The 20885-nt window shown below is 41.2% G+C and overlaps 1 protein-coding gene across 1 annotated transcript in view; it reads right to left on the bottom strand.

Annotated features, from left to right (window-relative positions):
- Positions 1-20885, bottom strand: part of crebbpb (CREB binding lysine acetyltransferase b) — a 43464-nt gene that overhangs the window by 6165 nt on the left and 16414 nt on the right. Inside the window, exons 3-24 of the mRNA XM_026164963.1 lie at positions 15269-15436; positions 11447-11687; positions 10536-10649; positions 9564-9809; positions 9378-9474; positions 9048-9185; positions 8827-8944; positions 8509-8671; positions 8300-8356; positions 7911-8032; positions 7195-7383; positions 6644-7030; positions 6232-6408; positions 5880-6054; positions 3969-4087; positions 3632-3871; positions 3364-3452; positions 1932-2012; positions 1742-1798; positions 1559-1636; positions 1371-1438; positions 1142-1292 (exon numbers count right to left, since the gene is read on the bottom strand). Of these exons, the coding sequence (XP_026020748.1) occupies positions 1142-1292; positions 1371-1438; positions 1559-1636; positions 1742-1798; positions 1932-2012; positions 3364-3452; positions 3632-3871; positions 3969-4087; positions 5880-6054; positions 6232-6408; positions 6644-7030; positions 7195-7383; positions 7911-8032; positions 8300-8356; positions 8509-8671; positions 8827-8944; positions 9048-9185; positions 9378-9474; positions 9564-9809; positions 10536-10649; positions 11447-11687; positions 15269-15436 (3275 nt within the window). The remainder of the gene's footprint in view (positions 1-1141; positions 1293-1370; positions 1439-1558; positions 1637-1741; positions 1799-1931; positions 2013-3363; positions 3453-3631; positions 3872-3968; positions 4088-5879; positions 6055-6231; positions 6409-6643; positions 7031-7194; positions 7384-7910; positions 8033-8299; positions 8357-8508; positions 8672-8826; positions 8945-9047; positions 9186-9377; positions 9475-9563; positions 9810-10535; positions 10650-11446; positions 11688-15268; positions 15437-20885) is intronic.

Raw genomic sequence — 20885 nt, 5'->3', positions numbered from 1 at the left:
TCACCTAGATGAGATGCTTCGGGTATGACAAACCCAGCACATGCTGTAGGGATTGTATCTCTCAGCTAGCTTGAGAGGCCCAGACAGCTCAGACCTGGACAGGCAGTTTAAAATGCATTACTGAATGGATGGATACAACAGCATTTAAAAGACAAACTCAAGTCATTTGTGAAAAGAAGAAGAAAAAAAAAAAGTAAATCAATTTTCATAAGATTAAATATAACTCTGATGTTTTCCGGAACCAATTCCCTTTCCACAGTCAGATCTTTGATATGAAAGTATGAACATAGAGATTTCTGTTTATATCTGAACAAATTGCATTATGTATCGACATTGTGACGTTGCACAAGGCATCAAATACACAAATGGACAGGCAAATGGACTAGTTAGTCATATATGGAGCTTTTCTACTATACTTGAGACATCTCATTCAGCCATTCACACAAACACACACTTTTTTCTTTGTCTGAGTGCTTTCTATCCAACATCCACACTCCAATGAACACACTGACAGCAACTCTGGCTTCAGTATCTTGGCCAAGGGTACATTGGCATGCAGACTGGAGCAGCCAACCAGCAACCTCCGATTGGTAGATGACATGCTCTACCTTCTGAGCCAAGGCTATCCAACAACATTTTCCTAAAACTAGCACATCACTGGCACAGTGCATTCAGCAAACGATCCAGGTTATTGCTCATAAAATGAAAAATATGCCTTTGGTGATCAATTACGTGACCATTGTATCTAAATTTGATTAAATCCTGATCAATAGTCCAGCTGGAGTGATGAGTCCCTATAAAAAAAACCTTTGGGATATTTGGTAATAACCCAAAATGGTGATCATTTTGGTGTTTGCTGTCATCATGCCATGGTGTCCAAGTTTGATTAAATTCTGCCCAATACTGTAGGAGAAACAAGCTCATCGGTCCTTCTACTCTATGAGCTGCAAAATACAAAAACTGTTCTCTGAGGCATTATGCAGTTCAGTTTCTAGCTGAGATAAATGTGGAATCAGCCGCGTGATTGAAAAGATTGAAAACACAATGCTATTGAAGATTTATCAGATGCTTTTATGCATCTGGACCCTCCAAAGGAAAAATTATTTAAAAATAAGCGCTGTAAAGCAGGTGTGACACTTACCTAGACTTCATGCCAGGCTTAACCTCCACAGTTTTGTCAGAGCTGGCGACCACTCGCACAAACACCTCACCAGCTTCAGGGTGGTTCTGCCTTTTCAAGTACTTATTAACTCTGTCTTCAATGTATGAACCCAACCTTGTGGATTGCAACCCTTAACGAACACACAAAGACATGTTTTAAACACTGACATTCTTTGTCAGAAGTTGTTTTACTTGTATATGTAACTTACTCTTGGCTGAAAACTTGTTTTCCTTTCTTGCTTTACCAGACTTCTTCAGACAGTTGTCACAGATAAAACTGAAACGAGAATCTAATTATTTTTAGTGTCAACTAACAAATATAAATTCTATGACGGTCAAACATTTCTTTTATGTGCTTGAAGATATTTGTCTAGCGTAGCAGTCAAGCTATACTCACCCTGACGGCCAAATGACGTCATAGTGCAGCACACAGATCTGATGCATCTTTCGTCCACAGTCTTTACATTCAATATACCTACGATGACAAAAACATGCTTTTTCTTTCTGTTCGGTAAAAAGCAGCAAAGAAGCAACACTGCAGTCACACACATCAAAATGAAACTGTCTAGAGAATACTCACGGCTCAGGGTCCAACGTGTCATTTTTCTTCTTTTCAAACTGATCTTTAGATATCATCCTGCACAAAAAGAGAGATCTTCATGTTAAATCTGTGACTATTTATTCCCTTCCAGAGAACAAGAGCCAGAAAGCAAATGGTTCCACGATGATCACGGGGTGATATTCAGACATCCGGGGACCAAGGAACTTACGTCTGTGGCTGTGACGGGTCATCTCCCAGGGTCACACTGTTGCCCTGGATCTCATTGAAGCACTTCTCACAGTAGTGATACCTGTCGGCAATAAGGCCATATTTGGGTGAACTGCAGCCAGCACACACAGTAGCAGCACAGGCAAACCGGCGTACGGGTGGCAGAATGCAGAGTGAACGGAGCACACAGCAACAACCGAGGATGGAGCATGAGCAGCGGACAGACGGAAGGACACACACACATACACACACACACACACACACACACACACACACACAGGTAGAGGTACATGGTTAGTCAAAATGGTCATGATTCAGCCACTCTCATTCAAAGTGGAACAGAAATGTGGGGAAACATGCTCAGATGCTATGTTAAGGACATTAAATGATTGTCGTCAACAACAAATTCGTGTTCAACATCGTCATCGAACATGCATGCTGCAAAATCAAAACGGTAAAGACATTTACACTGAAATCATTTATGAGAAGCAACATGCATTAAGAGTTGATGAATGGATGATCATGTCAGAAGAGACCGGAGTGATGATGCAAAAACAATTGTGCCGGTTCCTTTAAGCAGAAACAACATGACTAAATTCCCTTTAACAGTGTCCAAGTCTTTAATTCTAATTTGGGAAATCTTGAGGCATTTAGCATTGATTATCTACAACTAAAGTGTGTTCCATTGGACTAATGTTAAGCTGCAATAACATATTCTGCACAGAAGGGGGTGCTTTGGAGCTCATTTCCTAGAAAGAAATTAAAGGGATAGATGTGAGGGATGGACCCATCATGCGTTTTGCTTGTCCTAATTATATGACTCACTCAACTCAAACTGTGGTGCAATACTCCTATAAAGGAAAGCCGGTGAGAATTATGTCCTTAGAGCAGGGGTGTCAAACATAAGGCCCAGAGACCAGCATTGGCCAGGTAAAAACTCAAACCCTGCCCACAGATTGGCTTCAGCGAAAAAGGTATAAATTTGGGACTTTTAAACTTGTATTAGACTTGTATTTTAATAGGTATTACAGCTTTTCCTGCTGATGAAGACCTCCCCATGGCCATGTATAACTCAATGACAGCAATTGATCAGACAGATTTTTTTTTTTTTTTTTTTGGGGGGGGGGGGGGGGTGTTACAAAACAGCAACAATAAATATTGGAATCGTACTTTTTTGAGTATCTAAGGGATTCAATGTGAAGTTAAACTTCCACACAAGGAGAAAAAGGGAAGTTTTATTGGTCTGGCCCACTTAAGATCAAAGTTTTTTTCCCACATTCCTGGGTTATAGTTTTTCAGAATGGTGAATGTGAAGTGGGATCTTTAGTCATGCTGTACTTTTGAGGGTTTAACTTCACACCCACTTTGTATAATTAATTCTTCACCTCTTTACCCATGCCAATCCCTTCAGCAGAGAAAGCATGCACCTTTACCTGTTCTGGTAGCTGTAGTAGGTGCTATCCCTCGAGATGGTGCACAACTGTTTGCCATAGCAACACAGTGTCTGTGGTGAGAACTCAAACTGCAGGGTGGGAAAAAAACCACAAAACATTAAGGTACACGTAAATGTGACAATCAGCTTTCATCTAAAGTCAACAGCCAAATAAAGACTAAACTAAGGGTAAGTGACTTTTATCAGTAAGCAGAATGGTGTGCTGCCCTAAGTAGCTTGTGTTGACTATCCAGGATGTGCCATCTTACCTTCCTACCACAGCAGTAGCCCAGACCTTGCATGACAGGATCGATTTCTGCTTCAAACACTTCTGCCAGTTTGGTGCAGTACTTGTAGACTCGGGATGTTTTACGATTGTACAGCCACGCGTTGTTGAACATGAGCCACACATCTTCCACGTACTGCCACGGTTCCTGGTACTGACCCGTGTCCAGCTTGCGCTTGATGGTGGATAAGTCAATGGGATTCTTTACTATGTCAAAGTAGTCCTACAGGAGCAGAAGCAGGGAAGCAATTCCAGGATTGAGCAAATGACCCATAACAATTCGAAGCTTTGAGTAAAGGCACATCATTAAGTATACTTACAGGGATACCCAACAGCATTGGATCTACAGGTTGTCTAAAAGGCAGGGACTCTGGGTCTTGCTTGTAGAGGGCTTCAAGTGTTGGCATTAGGGCTTGCCTCAGTTCCTCTGGCTTGAAAACTAAAGACAAGAATAAGCCCATGAGGAAAAACACATAAACAGCATACCTATGTCTAAAAATAAAATAATTATTAATAATAATAATGGATTGGATTTATATAGCGCTTTTCAAGGCACCCAAAGCGCTTTACAATGCCACTATTCATTCACTCTCGCATTCACACACTGGTGAAGGCAAGCTACAGTTGTAGCCACAGCTGCCCTGGGGCAGACTGACAGAAGCGAGGCTGCCATATCGCGCCATCGGCCCCTCTAGCCAACACCAGTAGGCGGTAGGGTAAAGTGTCTTGCCCAAGGACACAACGACCAGGACAGAGAGCCCAGGGATCGAACCGGCGACCTTCCAGTTACGGATACGCTTCCCAACCCCCTGAGCCTGAGCCATTTACCGGTAGTTAAGGAATCGTGACATTCCTTAACTAAATGGACTCAGTACTGATCAGTGGCGTGCAGCTGGGTTTACAAATTAAATGCCTGGTGATGCAGGCATAAAATTGTGTCTTGTTCAATAGATTTCCACTCCAGAATTAGTTTAAATATTTAAATAAAACACATACACACAAAATACTAATACCCATAAAAAAATTTGACTTCATGTTAAAATGTCTGAAAGGCAAATGCTGTTCTTTTTTCAAAAACGCTGCCAGTAGATAATGCTGTTGATAAACATTGACAAAAGGGACGAATACAAAAAAAGAAAAAAAAAAAAAAGAAAAAAAAGGAATCGCACTTATATCACGATTAGGTGTCAATGATTACAGCCTTCTTGGGAAGTGACAAGTGGAACCTGCCTCTGACATCCAGGGCCCAGTTCTCTTTATGCTTTTGAAGTGTTTGCTGTCATCATGCCAGGAATTTAAAAAACCTTCAGAAAATAGTCTCTAGATACTTTTTTAAGTCTGGCAAAGGATTAAAAAGATGTACAAATAAATAAATTGCTCCACCATGAGGAAAATGATCTACAAGTGGCTAAGGCTTCAAACAACTAGTTACTTTATCTGTTAAATTAAAACAGCAGCTCATTGGAATTCCACTATAAGAACCAGATTGCATCAGCCATTAGAGATCACATACGTTTAACATGTACAGGAGACATGCCAGAAAATTCTTTGTTGTCCTATTAAAGCATTAACGCAAAACTACAGTCTGCCAGTGAATACAAAAGAAAGGGCTTTTGACAAGAACATGCTCTGGACAAACAAATACAACAATAGCAGTCGTTAGGCTCGGACCAAAAGTGGCTTTTCAGAGGAAGCGTCTTGGACCACCTGTTAAGTATGATGGAAAAAAATCTTGTGGTTTGAGGCCAGCGACCTGCCTCCGGGGCTGGGCAGCTCACAGCTCAACTATTTTTGTGAAAGATAGGCTATTTCCTTTGAAATGTTGTGGAGTGATTTTAAATAGTCTATGCAAAACAACCCTCAACAATAGAACATTTACAGCTAGCTAACATGTAGCTTTTCATCTGTCTGATGAGACTTGTGGACAATCACGCAAAACTCTTGCACAAAGACCGTCGTGCTAAAAGGGTCTAAACAAGATTTTGAGGCCAAGAGTGTACTTCCTATATACACAGAAAAGCATCCATTGATATTTTAGTGAAAGTGTTGTGGTGAGTGAGTGAAAAAGCCATTTTCCTTGTGCTGCTGTTTAAGTATAACACCTTTAACTTGAGCACTCTACCAAGGAAGAGCAAGCATTTGGGTGTTCAAGCGTGCTGAAAAATACCAAAAAACTATTTCATCCTATGTCTAATTTTTTTACACCTTATATCTAAATATAGTAACATTACTTTTTTTGCGGCTCTGAGCGGTGGTAGTTGACGTGCTGTTGGCCCCACTTTCCTCCTCTTCTTTGGGTTCTGTCTTCACTTCTGGCTTCTTTTCCTCAGTTTCCATTGGTTCCTGCTTTGGTTCTGCTGCATCTGGCTCCTCTTTCTTCACCACTGGGGGTTTGGTTTCTTCCTCCTGATTATATATTAACACAATGATTGTTAACCATCTATCCAACACTGATAAGACAGCAAACCATCAAGCACTTGACACCCATGGAAGCATAACGCCTTAGATTAAGTTACTGAAATCCCACAAGACAGATTTACTGACAGAACTGGTTTATTTGTGGTGGAGAAAGTTTGCACATACCTCCATTTTTACATCATTCTGCGTCTTCAGAGAGCTGCTGTCGTCTTCTTCATCTTTTACTTCACTTTTGGCTTCAGTGCTGCTCATGTCAGGCAGGGCCTGCTGGGAACTCAGTTCAGCCACAGAGCCTGGGGTAGGCACTCTGTTATCGATGCTCGCTGCTGTTTGATGGGACAACTTAAAGCAGAAACAGAAACTGTTTAGTGCTGCCAGTTTTTAAAAAATAATTCTGATTTATAAGAAAAAAAACTTTTCCCCTCCTGCGATTAAAATATTGACAGCTAAATTTTATTAAATAAAATTTGAAATATTGTTTGGTTAAAACACCTGGATGGTGCTTTAAAGGAAAGTGAAAAAGGCATAAGCAATTCAAGAGCTGTGGTAGCTTTTCAGGGAAAAACTAGTATCTCACCGGCGTGCTGGGGTGCTGTGCCTGCACAGAGGAGGGCTGCTGCATCTGGCTGGAGGGCTCAGGTTGGGGCTGCAGGGGTGTGAGAGGGTGAGAAGGGTCAGGTGGTGTCCCCAAGGCTGAGGGGGGACGAGGGAGGCCACTAGGTATGTGGGTTGGGGTGGAGGAGGGCCCACCCGTGGACACGGGAGTGGAGGGCTGTGGAAGCATCTGGGAGTGGGTGGGAGTATGGTGTGGCTGTGGCTGCGGTGGTGGTGGCGGCGGCTGCTGCTGGGTGGCAGAGGCACTGGGTGGAGGGGTGGTACCCAGGGCAGGCTGAGCTGTAGGGCCGCAGGGCAGCTGAGAGCCAATGGAGCTCAGTGCATTCAGAGGGAGGTTAGAGTTTTGTGGCTGTTGGAACAAAGGTGTGCGCACTATTAGAATAACTTTACCAACCATTTACAAAGCGTGTGACACCAAAGTCACACACAAAAGATTGTATATTTAAAAAGAAACAAGCAATGTGCAATAAAAAGTCTAGGAGAATTAAGAAAAAACCTCAGCATCTTTCTCACCTGTGTGACACTAGCCTGTGACATGGCAGGTCCCAAACCTATATTCACATTCATCGCTCCACCCGCACTTACAGGAAACTGGCCCTGTTGCAGGAACTGGCCTTGGTTGGCTGGCTGAGATACCATGTTATTAGCATGACTACCCATAATTCCTTGAGTCTGAGGCATCCTTGATGGAGACATTCCCATCTGTAAAGTCAAAGAGATCAAATTAGATAAATCAAAACAACAGACAACACCTATTATGAAGGTGTCTGCCAGGTAAAATCATTTGTTTCTAAAGGAAATGCTACCAACATGCAAGCTACCACAAGGGCATCCTGCTATTTTTCTGAAGGTCCTGTGGTGTAAACTTAACAGCCTCGGCTGACTCAAAGAAGAATACAGACGCAAACTACACCTGGGACGGCTGTAAGCCCAGGCCTGGGCAGTAGTTTCAGTACAGATTATTCATTAGCAGCTGGTTCATAAATGAATCAAGATCTGTGTGAACTACAGGAAACACATTTTGTATTGATGCTTCCGTGTGACAATAGTAACAGAGCATTAACTAAATATACAGTTAAAGACTCGCGTATTTCACGGTCAAGAAGAGGGAAAAGAAATTTAAGGGAGCAAGCAAGTGAGCTCAGAGAAAAATAACTGCTTCAAGGCAAGAGAAAAGGGAAAGAAAAACAAAACACAAAAACAAAACGAAACAAAGGAGTGTATCTAACCGCTGGCATGGAGTTCATGTTCATCTGCTGTGGATGGTTCCTGGGGGAGGGAGTCCTTGCTCCCATGGGTGCCTGAGGCATCTGTGTATTCTGCACTGCCATTGGGTTAAACTGATTTATTCCTGTGGGGGACAAGTACATATCTTGTTAAGATCCTTGGGAATTAATATAATTTAATAATGCATAACCAAATGGGATATAAGGGAGACTTAACCAGATCAATTTGATATCCTGTATCAGAGCAATTTAACAGGTGTGGACAAATGAAACAAATAAAAGTGGCATTCAACAGACAAACCACTAGAGCATGTTAGAAATAAAAGACGCAAATTCAAGTGCTACCCTCCCCCCCCAAAAAACAAAACAAAAACCAGAAGATGAACACATACCTTGTGGTATGCGGGGCATCATCTGATTTTGCATGTTAGGCATCTGTGTAGGTCCATCTGAGAAGACAGGATAAGTCGAGGTTCTTTTAAAAGATTCTTTCAGATAAAAACAGAGATTTGATGAAACATTAAAGTAATTATAACATAAGGTATTTTGGTACTGTCAACTTAGGACAGTCAACGGCTGATTAAGAATTTAAGTTACTAACTAGGAGGTCGAATGGCTTGTCCTGGGCCCATGGGGTTGGGCTGAGGCTGCTGTGGCCCAGCTGGTCCCATGCTAGGCTGATTCTGAAGCCGGGAGCGCCTTTTCTCCTCCAGTTCCTTTTGTATCTTGTAAATTTTTTCTGCCAGGAAGTGGTAGTACTCATCCTAGTGAGGAGGCAAAAAAACAAAAAAACAAAAACAAAGGGGGGGATATTTTAAAAATGATTTCATCTCAGTCGCAAGGATAGCTGCACAAAGAGCTTTAAAGATATTCAAAAAGGATGAAGGTGGAATAGCGTGAAGATGCTTTATCAAGTTACCCTGCTGTTAGCCGACTCATACATGTCACCCTCAACCTTGCGTGCATAAGCCACCAGGTTCTCCATGCGTCGGTCCTTCAGTGCTGCTGGGTCTGGGGTTGGGAATATGGCTTGTACTCTGATGAAAAAAATAAAATAAAATAAAATAAGCAAATATAACCTGTTGTACCATATGAGAACTCATCTATCTACAAACACAGCTGTTTTATTGTTGCACTTACAGTTTATGCACCAGATGGGTGCGCAGGTCCTGAGTAACATGTTCATGCCAGGCCTTCCTTAGCCCTGTGGCAGACAGAGGGGTGGCAGCGGGGAGGTTTCCCATGCCTCCTACTACTGACCCATCTGGCATCAGCTGACTGTACGACGGACGCAATTTGAACATAATTTGTAAATAACACTGAAAAATAATCTTCTATAAAATAAAATAAAATTACAGAAGAGACTGAGAACACATATTTATGACTGACTTGAGAGGCATAAATTTATTTTGGGAAGGGCAGTACAGTAGACCTCGTTTCAAGTGATGCAGAAGGAATGAAAAGTCTTACCTGCTAAGCGCAGACAACGAGGAATCAGAGTGCATGCCAGTCTGGTTTGAGGAGGGGGTACCCATGCTTCCTGCCATCTGATTCATCTGATTAGAGCCTGGTAAAAACACAGAAGAATTTATGAAAAACTGGCACAGAAGCAATTATACACAAACTTCTAAACTGGCATTTCGTTTTATTCCATACCTAATGGGTTCATATTTCGCATCTGCTGGTGCTGGGGGCCCTGTGGGTTTTGCTGAGATGGACCCTGGCCCTGCACCTGAGCAGGAGACTGGTTCCCATATGGCAGGCCCAGGGCTTCATAGGCCCTCTGCATGGAGCTGGGGTCAATTTGTGTTGCAGCGCTGCTGATGGCTGTTGCACTGGGCTGGCCAGGTCCAACTGCATTCATGGCATTTTGTAGACTGGCTCCAGATGAACTTAGCGTAGCTGTAGGGAGAAAACAGGATGATAATTGGTTTTGCATTATAAATATTATATTAAAGAATTAACTCAAGTAATAGCCTGCAATAACTGAGGAGTAAATGCGGCTTCAGATGTGCTTCTATGCTCTCCTGTATTAATAATGTCAGCCTATAAATTGTTAGAAAAAAAAAATAAGATTAGTATATGACTATAACAATTTTAAACATAAAAATGAAAAACTTGTTGTTGTTTTTTTATGTGAAAATTTAAAAAAACAAAACAAAAAAAAAACCCTACAAATAGTCTTTTTGGGACTTTGACATCCCTGTGCTGCTCCCTGCTGTGTTGATAGCTGACAGGGAGCATGCTGCCTCTGTGGGGGATTTAAATCTGTCATAGGGCTTTTTAACCAATTAGAGAGCATGCTGTCCCAAGAACCTGCCCCCAGTGTTAAAAGCGCCACTGAGCCCCTCCCCTGGGTGTCACATTACAGGCCCAGTATTTCTAGAGGAATCCTCTTGCAGCTCGAGCCCTCACAGTCTGCGAGCCAGCAGAGAAGTGGCAGTGAAACAACCTGCAGGTGGCACCACTTTATACCACAAACATGAGAGGCTTATCCCAGAGTAATGACTGCTTTACTGAAAAGTTACCTGCATTTCAGATATCTGCTTTATAATCCATGTGGGGTTTTTTCATATGGGTTTAATGAATAATTAAGATTAAAATTATGGAGCTGCTGAAGTTACTTACGCTGCTGATTCCTTTTGTCACTTGCATTTTTCAAAGGCAGGCACACCGGACAGTCGTGCCGCGTACAGTTCTTCCAGTGGGAAATGATCTGTCTGGATGATGCACAGTGTGCAACTGGAGAAAAATAAAGCACAAATAGGAAAAATAGAGTGAGGTGCTGGTGACAGTTAATTCAGGAGAAATCGCAAGACTATTGAACCCCAATATCTACACACTACAGTGAAGAACAGGTGCTGGTTAAATGGAGAAAAAAAATATAAAATGACAAATTTCCAAGTCTATAACTCTTGGATGCCTTCATCACTACCAACAACTGTCAGAGTGAAGCTACTGACTAACAGACACGGACCAAACTGTAGGAGAAACTTGTTTGTAACTTAAGATTCAACTTTTGTTGGGTAATGTCAATCACTGAGGCTTGGTTAATGAAACAATTGAACTGTCTCCATTTAAGCAATAAATCGAAAAGTGACACAATTGTAATCCTCAGCATTTTATTTTAAAGCCACATTTTAAAATTTTAAGTCAGTAATTTTCAAAAAGGCAAATTTCATGGATATTTTTTATTTTTTGAAATTTCACTCAAAACTATTGTGGTAATGGTATATGTGCGAGTCTGAAGAAACAGGTGTTTATTGTTGTTTGGATGAAACTTGCAAGACATCAACGCCCGGTGCCATTTTGTTTAGATGCTAAATGAAATGGCATCAGGCCCACATCACAGGCTCTAATTATGGCTGCAAACCCATCTGTTAGAAGCTGAATCTCGTTTTTATGAGATTATTAGCAGCAGTTAGATAAAATACCAAATTAGAAGAACACGGTCACATAAAAGCTCATATGGGTAGATCCAAGGCTTCTCTTTATTTATTTTTTAATTCAGTCTCTAAAAACTCATCACTTTCACTCACCGTGGCAGGCTTTGCCAGCCTGGCAGTGGGTCATATGGTTGAGTACGTTCTTCATGGTGCGGCAGTGGGGCAGGGTGCAGGTCCTCATCTCCCCGTTGGCCTGCTCCCGCCGCTGGCACTTGTGTGCATGCAGCAGCAGGACCAGCTGCTGCTGAATGAGTTTTCGCTTCTCAGGGTCGGCCGTTGGGCCTGCGGACACACCACCGGGAGCAGGGACCATTGATGCTACCTGTTGCGGCATCTGTGATAAACACACAATACGCACACAAGTTAGTGATGGATACGCACAGAGGTGCAAACTCAGACACAGATGTGAAACCCCGGGAGGCAAAAACTTAAATGTGGATATATGATTGATCATAGCGTGAGGAGAGGAAAAATATTATTTCCTCTGACTGAAGCTATGCATATTTTTTTGGCCTTAGAATTAAGTCTTTATCATAGGTATGAAACCCCACAACGTGATCTACGCGGTAACCTGATGTGCACCTCCCTGGAAATGCAACTACACATGTCATTGCAGGCCAGTATGCATTTCTGGCTACTTTTTAATTGCAGTTGTTTTTTACATTTGTACAACTTTCACCTCAATATGATAAATAATCAGGTTTTTTTCCCTTTACAACGAGTCTTTTGCAGATACTCCTGATTACAACTTAAGTGTATGAAACGCAGATTTCCACAGAATCATTTTTTTTCCTCCCAATCTATCGTCTGTACCCCCATGGACAAGGCCAAAGAGTGTCAAAGAATGTCAGAGACAAGACTGTCGACCTGCACAAGGCTGCAATGAGCTGCAAGACCCATCAAGAAGCAGCTTGGTGAGATTAATCAGAAATGGAAGAAAAATAAATCTTCGTACTCGTTAAGGAACTCCATGCAAGCTCTTGCCTCATGGATTGAGGATGATGATGAGAAAAGATGGTGGATCAGCCCAAAAATACAGAGGAGCTTGTCAACGATCTAAAGGCAGTTGGAACCACAGTCACCAAGCATTACACCATTAGCAACACACTATGCTGTAATCAATCAAACTGTAATCAGCACCTTCAAAGACAACCTGCTCAAGAAGGCACATGTACAAGCCCGTGTTAAATTTGCTAGCTTGAGCTGTCATCTTTGAAGGAAGAGAAATGCTAAGTATAACCCAATGAACACCTCTCCACAGTCAGGGATGAAACATTGTGCTTTGAGGCTGTGTTTCTGCTAAGTTTACAGGACAAGTTTACCACACTGAGGGGCCAATACCATAAAATCTTTACTGAGAAGCTTCCCACAGCCAGAAGACTGAAGATTGTAACCTTAGAAGACCCATTCACGACCAATGACCCAAAGCATACTGCCAAGGCAAAAAGGAGGGGCTAAAGAAGAAGAACATTCCCTCCTGAGATGTGGCCAAACCTGGTGACCAACTACAAGAACATGCAGTGGCCTAGCCAGTCTCCAGAGCTCAATCTTACAGAAAATCTGTGGAGGCAGCTGACGCTTTTGAGTTGCCAAGCGGCAGCTGAGAAACCTAAAGGATTTAGAAAGTTTCTGTAAAGAAGAGTGGACCTAAATCTTGAGATGTGTCCAACTACAAAAACATCTTACGCATGTGTTTGCCAGCAAGGGTTTTCCCACATTCTCCAAATTTTGCTTGGCGATCAAATACTTATTTCACTCACTGACATGCAAACAAAATTATTATAACTTGTGTGTCATATTTTTTTGGGACTTCGATTGATATTCTTTCTCAATTTAAAATAAAACTACCTAAAAATTAGAGACATTTATTTCTAATAGGTGAGCAAAGCTACAAATTCAGCAGGGGATCAAATAATTATTGCCCCGACTGTAAGGAATCGCAGATATTAGCAAATTCCTGGAAGGAGATGACAAAATGTTGGAATGACGATGAGGGAAAATGCAAAATAGTGACAAAACTTTAGGGACAAATATGTCTGCCTCTGCTTACATATTTCCGTCGCAGACATTAGCGTGTTCAGAGAGAACCAGACGGACAGAGAGAGAAAGTGAAACAATTTCCCATTTCCAGCATTAACCACACACACAAAAAAAAATAATTTTACTGACCATGAGGGGACAGAACAGTTAAAACAATAATAAGTCATCTGCCGGAGTCTATTCTTTTCAGTTTTTCCCCCCACTGATATAATTCCTCCAACTTTAATCTGTTTTTACACACATAAAAACTAGCGCACCCATCTTCCCCCACCACACTGCAAACCCTCCTCACACACATACTCTCTTTCACCAACAAATACACAAGAGTTAACCTACCATCTCTGCTAGTGCACAGCTACATTAAACTCCAACTAAAAAATTAAAAAAAATTAAAAAAAAAAACCCAAAGAAATGCCCCGTCTGTTTTTTCTTGTTTGTAAGTGAATGATCACTGTAGCCCGTACCCACATCTACACTCAACTGGAAGAGTGCCGTTGCGCTGGTATGAACATGTGTGCGGGCACATGCGCTCCCACACACCATCGCAACTGTCGGTCATGTATGTCACGTATAACATTGCATTAACAGCAAAGACGACATACAGTGTAATCACAGGAAAAAGTGGTAACGACCGTTAATGTTAAATGGATACTCAGATAAGTGAAACATTATACACAAGTGGATTAAAAAAAAGAAGTCCATCAAAATAACATTAAAACAACTCAACTTCAACGGGCCAATTAATAGTCTCAAGCTAATTAAGGTTATTAAAATGCTACAGAAGATTTACTTTAAGGCGTGCTGTGACTGGAAAATTCAACACCCAACCCAAGTTAAAGCAAAAGTCATCCTTTCTTTCTCAAGTCTTCACTAAATTTGGACAAAAGTTGATTTATTTCCAACACTAACTACTTTAAAGAAAACAAATTTTGTTCCATCCTCCATCCCCGACCTCACAAACTACCATGCCAACACTGCCAAAAATCTTATAAAAGACTGTAAGATCTACAAAGATGTTTAAAAACAAAGAACCCTCCAAATACCATTTCACACAGTTTAACCTCTTATCCTGGTTGCTGTCCACTTATGGTCAGTAATAAGGGTTGACTAACATACATTGCTCAATGAGAACAAACTTATGCTACTATGCCATCATGCTGGAAGCATGAAATAAACTTCCTGTTATGTTTCTCTCCCTCTCTTACCAGTGGCAGTAGTGAGAGGTCCATCTATGAAGTCCCAATTAGCCACAGTACGCATTAGGGTGGGTGGATAGCACCAAGTTAGAAGAGGTGCGCTTTAAACCATTTGGATGCATTTTTTAAAAAGGCAACAGCGAAGCCCGGGGACTTCCTGCAACTAAACTTGGTTCATGGTGTTGACATACTCAAAGTGCAAAGCAATGCAGAAGACAGCGGAGAACATGAAATGCTCAATAACCATAAGTGCAACGAAATGCATTGTAAGGCAGACCACGCGGTTTATCAAACACTGTTTTTACTGTCCCTGCTTGACCTACAAAACCAGATGCAACGTCACATCTGTTTGATGATCAACAACAGACAGCTGTGGTTGACCAGTCAAAAGCAACAGCTCTACTAGGACTGAGTCACTTTCCCTGTAAGTACGCTGAAACAGACTTGCTGAAGTTTAGCTCCTGGTGCTCATCTCCACAACAGGAAGATGACAGTGGAAAAAACGCTGAAACCAGGCCAACAGGTACAAGTTCAGGAAGGGCTCAGTAAGTTGTGTCAGAGTAAAAAAGCTAAAATAAGAATTTAATGTGTAGCAGCAAGGACAGAAACTAACTTTAAACTAAAGCCTGGGACGTTTACCCTCGTTTATTATTTTTTTAAACAACGGATGGACACTCACCATGTTTGGCACACTCCCAGCTCCCTTCAAATCAGCAGGGAACTGAGGAAGGTTGTTGGAAATCGCTGTCTTGTTCTGCAGTTGTTGGGCGTTGACCCCCGCTGCCCCCATCTGTTGCACCCCAGGCTGGCCATACTGCTGGCTAAATGGAGCTCCTGGGATCGGCATCTACAGTGAGTAACAGGATGCAGGCTAGTTAGAAGACCTATCGTGCAGCATACCCTCATAGTGGACAGCTCCTTTACCGCTCCACTCACTTGTGTCTCATTGCAAATGGGACAGACTGTAACATACACTGCAAATCCAATGAAGGTCAACAGGAGCCCAAGAAGAGTTTTCCTACTGGGCACCGTAGGAGGTTAATCTGATAACGAACACACAGAACAAATTCAAGCACTCTCCTTTCAAGAAAAGGAGCACTGCTGCTGCCGCTTGTTATAAAGTTTCGTTGTTGTTTTTGTTTATGTTGAAAGCGCAGGTAAAAAACAAATCCTTCAAAGTCTACAAAATGATGGTCAGTCTTCTCATCAGTGTTTCCCAATAAAGAAAAGTCACATTAAAGGATAATTCCAGTTTAATTCAACCATGTGTTTGGCTTTATGACTCTACTCCACATGTTTCACTTCCACTGTGGGGAGACACAGGGAAACAGGGAATGACACAAAAAAAAGCTGTAAATGCTGTTGTGTGAAGGAGCTAGCATGGGCTCCATGCAGTTTTTCAAACCAGCAGATTTTTATACGAATCATTTGTCCTCCGTCTGACTGAAGGTAAACAGAAATTAGCTGCCTTGCATGAAAACTCGCGAGCCGAACTAATCACTGACACACACAGTTCAGCATTTCCTCTTGGTTAAACCCCTTCCCCCACCAGTGATTACTCCACATACCACTATGTGGACAATCAGTCATTTGATTTTAAACGGTTGGCCATATTTATTTGCGCCATCGTCCACAGAAAATGATCCCAAACAAAATGAAGATGGATGAAGAGACCGAAAGACCGTCCTGCTTTCCCAGCCAACGAAGGAAACTTTTGGTGAGACGTGTTGGCAGCAGATTTGGAAAATCCTGACGTGTCCATAAGTTATAGTAATCTAACTACAACTAATGAATCTGAAGCTTCGATTAACACTGCCGCCCAGACAACGTGTTTTGTAGAAAACAAGTGAAAGTAGAACTAATTAAAATGACAATTTAGTGTGCCACCTGCAAGAACAAAAGCATGTGGTTACAAATACTCTTCAGTATCTATGTTACCAAAGTTGTGTGCGTATTGGAAAATTAGCTCAAGGTACATAACACTCGTTTATTAGCCAGCAAGTGTGACATCTTCTTAAAAGAGTGTTCCAGAAGCTTATTTCAATTTCTTAAAATTACATATTTCCTTTTTTTTTTTTTTTGATGAAATTTCAGTTTCAATCATCTCCCGCGTCTTGGCAGGCTTCACCAGGAGCAAAATTTACAGACTTGATCACACAACATTAAGGCCACACATACAGATACTTCCTTATCAAGAGCTCCGACCACCATTTATTACCACAGCTGACATTAGCTTTTTGTTCCCTTTGATACCCTCAACTTGAACCGTTCTGCTGCTTCTGCTTGACGCTGTTCTGTGGTGGCCAAAGCAGCAGTCTGCTTTGCTTTCGCTGCTGGGCAGGGCTTGCCCAGGAAAAAAAAAAAGGGAGGTGACAACACAAAGCTTGCACAACAGCTGAGCAGAGCACTGCACTGCTGCCTGCCCCTCCCCCTTCCACTTCTCCACACAGAGAGACACAGATGCTTTCCTGCTGCCGCTCTCTCATTCACACATTCTGCCTCCCACATGGATTCCCCCACTTGATGATCTGTACGTATTACAGGCAGTTATTGCCTGCAAACGGTGGCACGCGCCAAAAATGACGTGACAGCTTCTGTTGTTCCGTGCAGTGCGCTTTGGTGTTGTTTTAGCTTGTAAGCTGGCCCGCGCAGCACAGCTGGGCTGGAGACACGAGAGCGTGAGCCGTTTGGTCTCTACATGAATTTCAACGATAGGAGTACAAAGATTTCCAGATGGCTTAGTGGGAGATTGCAGCAACAATTGGAAAACATGAGAACTTCTGCAGAAAACTTTTTTTTAAAGGGTCCAGAAACGCTTTGTTTCACATTTCAACTTCTTCCATTTCAGCGCTAACAAGTTTTGTTTGCAAGTCGAGCAAAGTTGAGGAAAGACACCATAATAAAAGTGGTGGCTTCGCACACACCTGGAGACAAATACTGCCACATCACCGCTGATTTAGGAAGAGAAGAGGTCAAAACCGGAAACATTGATTTGAGAAGTCAAAATCTCCTTATGTGTAACCTGTTAATCTCTTAGCTTCTACACTTGACATATTGTCAACCTAGCAATAGCGGCAGCGGTGCATGGCTACTTAAAGTGACTCCGAAACAGCAGTGCTGAGTGTGTTGAGCATAAAAGCGGCCTTACGAAGCACCGACTCTTTCCCCTCATTCTCAGTGGATCTAATTTTCTTATCTTCTTTAAGTATTTACAGTCTGATTAATAAACGTTTATGACAGATGTAAAAATGCTGTACTAAAATTAACTGATTATTTTAAAGTGGAGGTTTTTTTGTCTATTGCCACTTTACTGTATGATGGCAATTCAATTTAATTCTTTCAAAAAAAATTCAAATAATCATGCTATGTTACTTGCAGCTCACATGAATTGTTTGGTCAAAAAGATAAAAATTGCTCCATATTTAAAAATTGTGTTAGCTATATCTGCCCAAACAAAAGAAACAAAAATAATTTAAAAAAAAAAATCTTACTTTAAATTAACCTTTTTCCTCACAAAAATCACAACAATTTGATCAGACTACACTCGGTCCACAAGTAGACAACTATGGCGAGGACAGCAGCCATATTGAAATAAGGTACAGTACGTTTTCCTTTTTACAAATCGAATCACAAAACTTCTTGATCGCATGTCATACTGCTCACAAGCTGGTTCAAATCGACCTATTCTTCTTACCCCATTTCCTCACCTCAAACATAATCATGGTGTCTCAGTACGATCAAAAGGTGACAGTTTCAGTTTCGTACAAATGACATAATATATAAGGGAGATTCAAAGCAATGCACGTTGTTAAACAATGAAATAACACAAACAGTCCTATATTACTGCGTATGTGTCTATATGAGGAAAGGAGGGGCTTTTTTTCATGTGGCAATGTCTGTTCAAATAATCTTAGTGAGAACTAGCCTGCTGGTTTAACCCTGGTTTCCTGTCAAACCGCAAAGCTCTCAGACAAAAGGAAAGACATGTTCTCACAATGAGCACTTCAAAGTCTGTGAAAGTAAAGATTATCACAACCAACTGCACCAGCAGCACATCATGGAAATTATTTTTCATTCACAAACTTTGACTCGCTTTGTAGAAGTACGATGACACAATTTTCAGGTCTCGTCACATTTGCCCTGGTTGTGTCAACGAATTCCTATTCAGAATGTATGTACTTGTATTTTTTGCACTATAAGGCGCACTTAAAATCCTTTAATTTTCTCAAAAATCAACAGTGTGGGTGTAAACTCTGCTTCAGGTCCCAAAGTCAAACGAACACTGCAACATCATTGAGAGATAAAAACGGTCTAAATTCTTTGATCTTTAATAAAATGATCAGCGTTGCTGCTTTACCAGGTGGAACAATAAAGTTTAACATTCAGGCATCCATGAAAACAGAATTTGCTAAATTTAACCGAGTTAGAAGTTAGCAGGAAGTTAGCTCGCTAGTTTCTACCCAAACATGATTTAGCATGTTCTGACAGAGATTTCTGAAAAAATTAAAACGTACAGCTCTGCTGTCACTTCCAGCATAAATGAAGACAGAAAACTAAACAGCAGTTACGTTTGTAGGGTTGGACTTGGACTAGCTGGTATATAATGATGTGCTGCATGATCGCTAGCAACACAGCTATGTTAGCATAACATAAACACAGTTAGGGCTGTGCGATATGACCAAAATCTCATATCCTGAAATAGGACGTCTATCGTCCTGATAACTAGGGCTGCTCGATTATGGCAAAAATGATAATCACAATTATTTTCACTGAAATTGAGATCTCGATTATTTGACGATATTTATTTAACCCTTTAAGACCTACTATAGAACCAAGTCCGCCAGAGCTTATATTATATTTTTACATGCTGTAGTGCCATTTGTGGGAGCATTTCAAGTTGCTATACAACTGTTATAGCCCATATTTTAATAATATGTATGCATTAAGTCCATAGTAACTACATTAATTGCAAAAAAGGTGCAATAAACTACAAATAAATTGAAAATCGTTTTTTGTATTTTTTACATATATTTCTACTTGGAGAAATTTAAGAGGCTTATCCCTCAAAGCTTTAAATACAAAAAAGTTGCAAAAAATAGTTTACAATAACAGGAAACTTATTTTGAGTGTCTTCATAGTTTTATTTTGGAGATACACCAATTTTTATATACTGCAGGAAAAACGAAAAAACAATCTTATGATGCAAATTTGCAAAGAAAACAGCATGTGCATCAAAATAAACTATTTCCAGCAGTGCAATTCAAGTTCTAAGCATCCCAGCAACTATTCAGAAAAGTCAAACATGACCAGTATAGGCTTTTAAGGCCTACAAGTAAAAAAACTACAATTTCCGCGAAAATGACGTCACTTCCGGTTTCGGCCAGGAAAAGGCGGACATGCGTCTGTTTCACTGTGGGAAGTGTTACGAACAGCTGATCGGATCGGCAAAGCGTGTTTCTGGAATATTATGTTTTTTGTTCCTGCAAGCGCTTTTTATGCAATTTTTGCAAAGCTTTATGTGGAAGGAAACCGTGACCGAGGACAAGCTGATGGCATAAGATGTAAGTACAACTCCTCCGGTTTCATATGCAAAACAAATTATTGTGCTAGCTTACACGGTTCAGGTTCTACAGGGATTTAAAAAATAGTTACACAAAACGGAGCGTGCTGCTCTGACTGGCTTTAAAGGGTTAACAATGACTTTAAAAAATAATATAAAATAGTGTGCAACACCACTGAAGTTTTTTTTTACCTCTCTTTTCAGCCAACGGCAGTCACTCTCCTCTCCAAATAACTTCTGCTTAGCTTTCCGAGCTTCCCTCGGGTCCTCTTAATCAGCGGTCTCCAACCTTTTTTGCGCCACGGACCGGTTTATGCCCGACAATATTTTCACGGACCGGCCTTTAAGGTGTCGCGGATAAATGAGGGAGGGGCTAATAATCAGCTCAGTCATTTTTAATGATCGTTGAAAGCCCAGATCGTAATCGTGATTAAAATTCGATTAATTGAGCAGCCCTACTGATAACGATATAAATCACAAAAATTTATCATTTTCTGTAAATTCAAGTGAATCTCGGGCAGCTCGACTTGCGTGAAGTGTTTCCAGCTGCACGTCATGTACCTGGATTCGAGTGTTTTAACCGATGCATGAAGCTATACATTTTTAGACATACGTTGTAACGTCCGCCGTTTTCTTTGTGAGTATTTATTACACAGGGTGCTGCGGGGAAAAGCCTGTTCTAACGTTTGAGTCTAAGGTTTATTTTTTAGCACCTGACGGCTCTTTTTTTGCTTCT

Source organism: Astatotilapia calliptera, chromosome 4 (genome assembly GCF_900246225.1).
Source record: "Astatotilapia calliptera chromosome 4, fAstCal1.2, whole genome shotgun sequence".
In the NCBI taxonomy this organism is placed as follows: domain Eukaryota; kingdom Metazoa; phylum Chordata; class Actinopteri; order Cichliformes; family Cichlidae; genus Astatotilapia; species Astatotilapia calliptera.
Note: the sequence above shows the minus strand (reverse complement) of the source record. Positions and strands in the feature narration are given on the sequence as shown.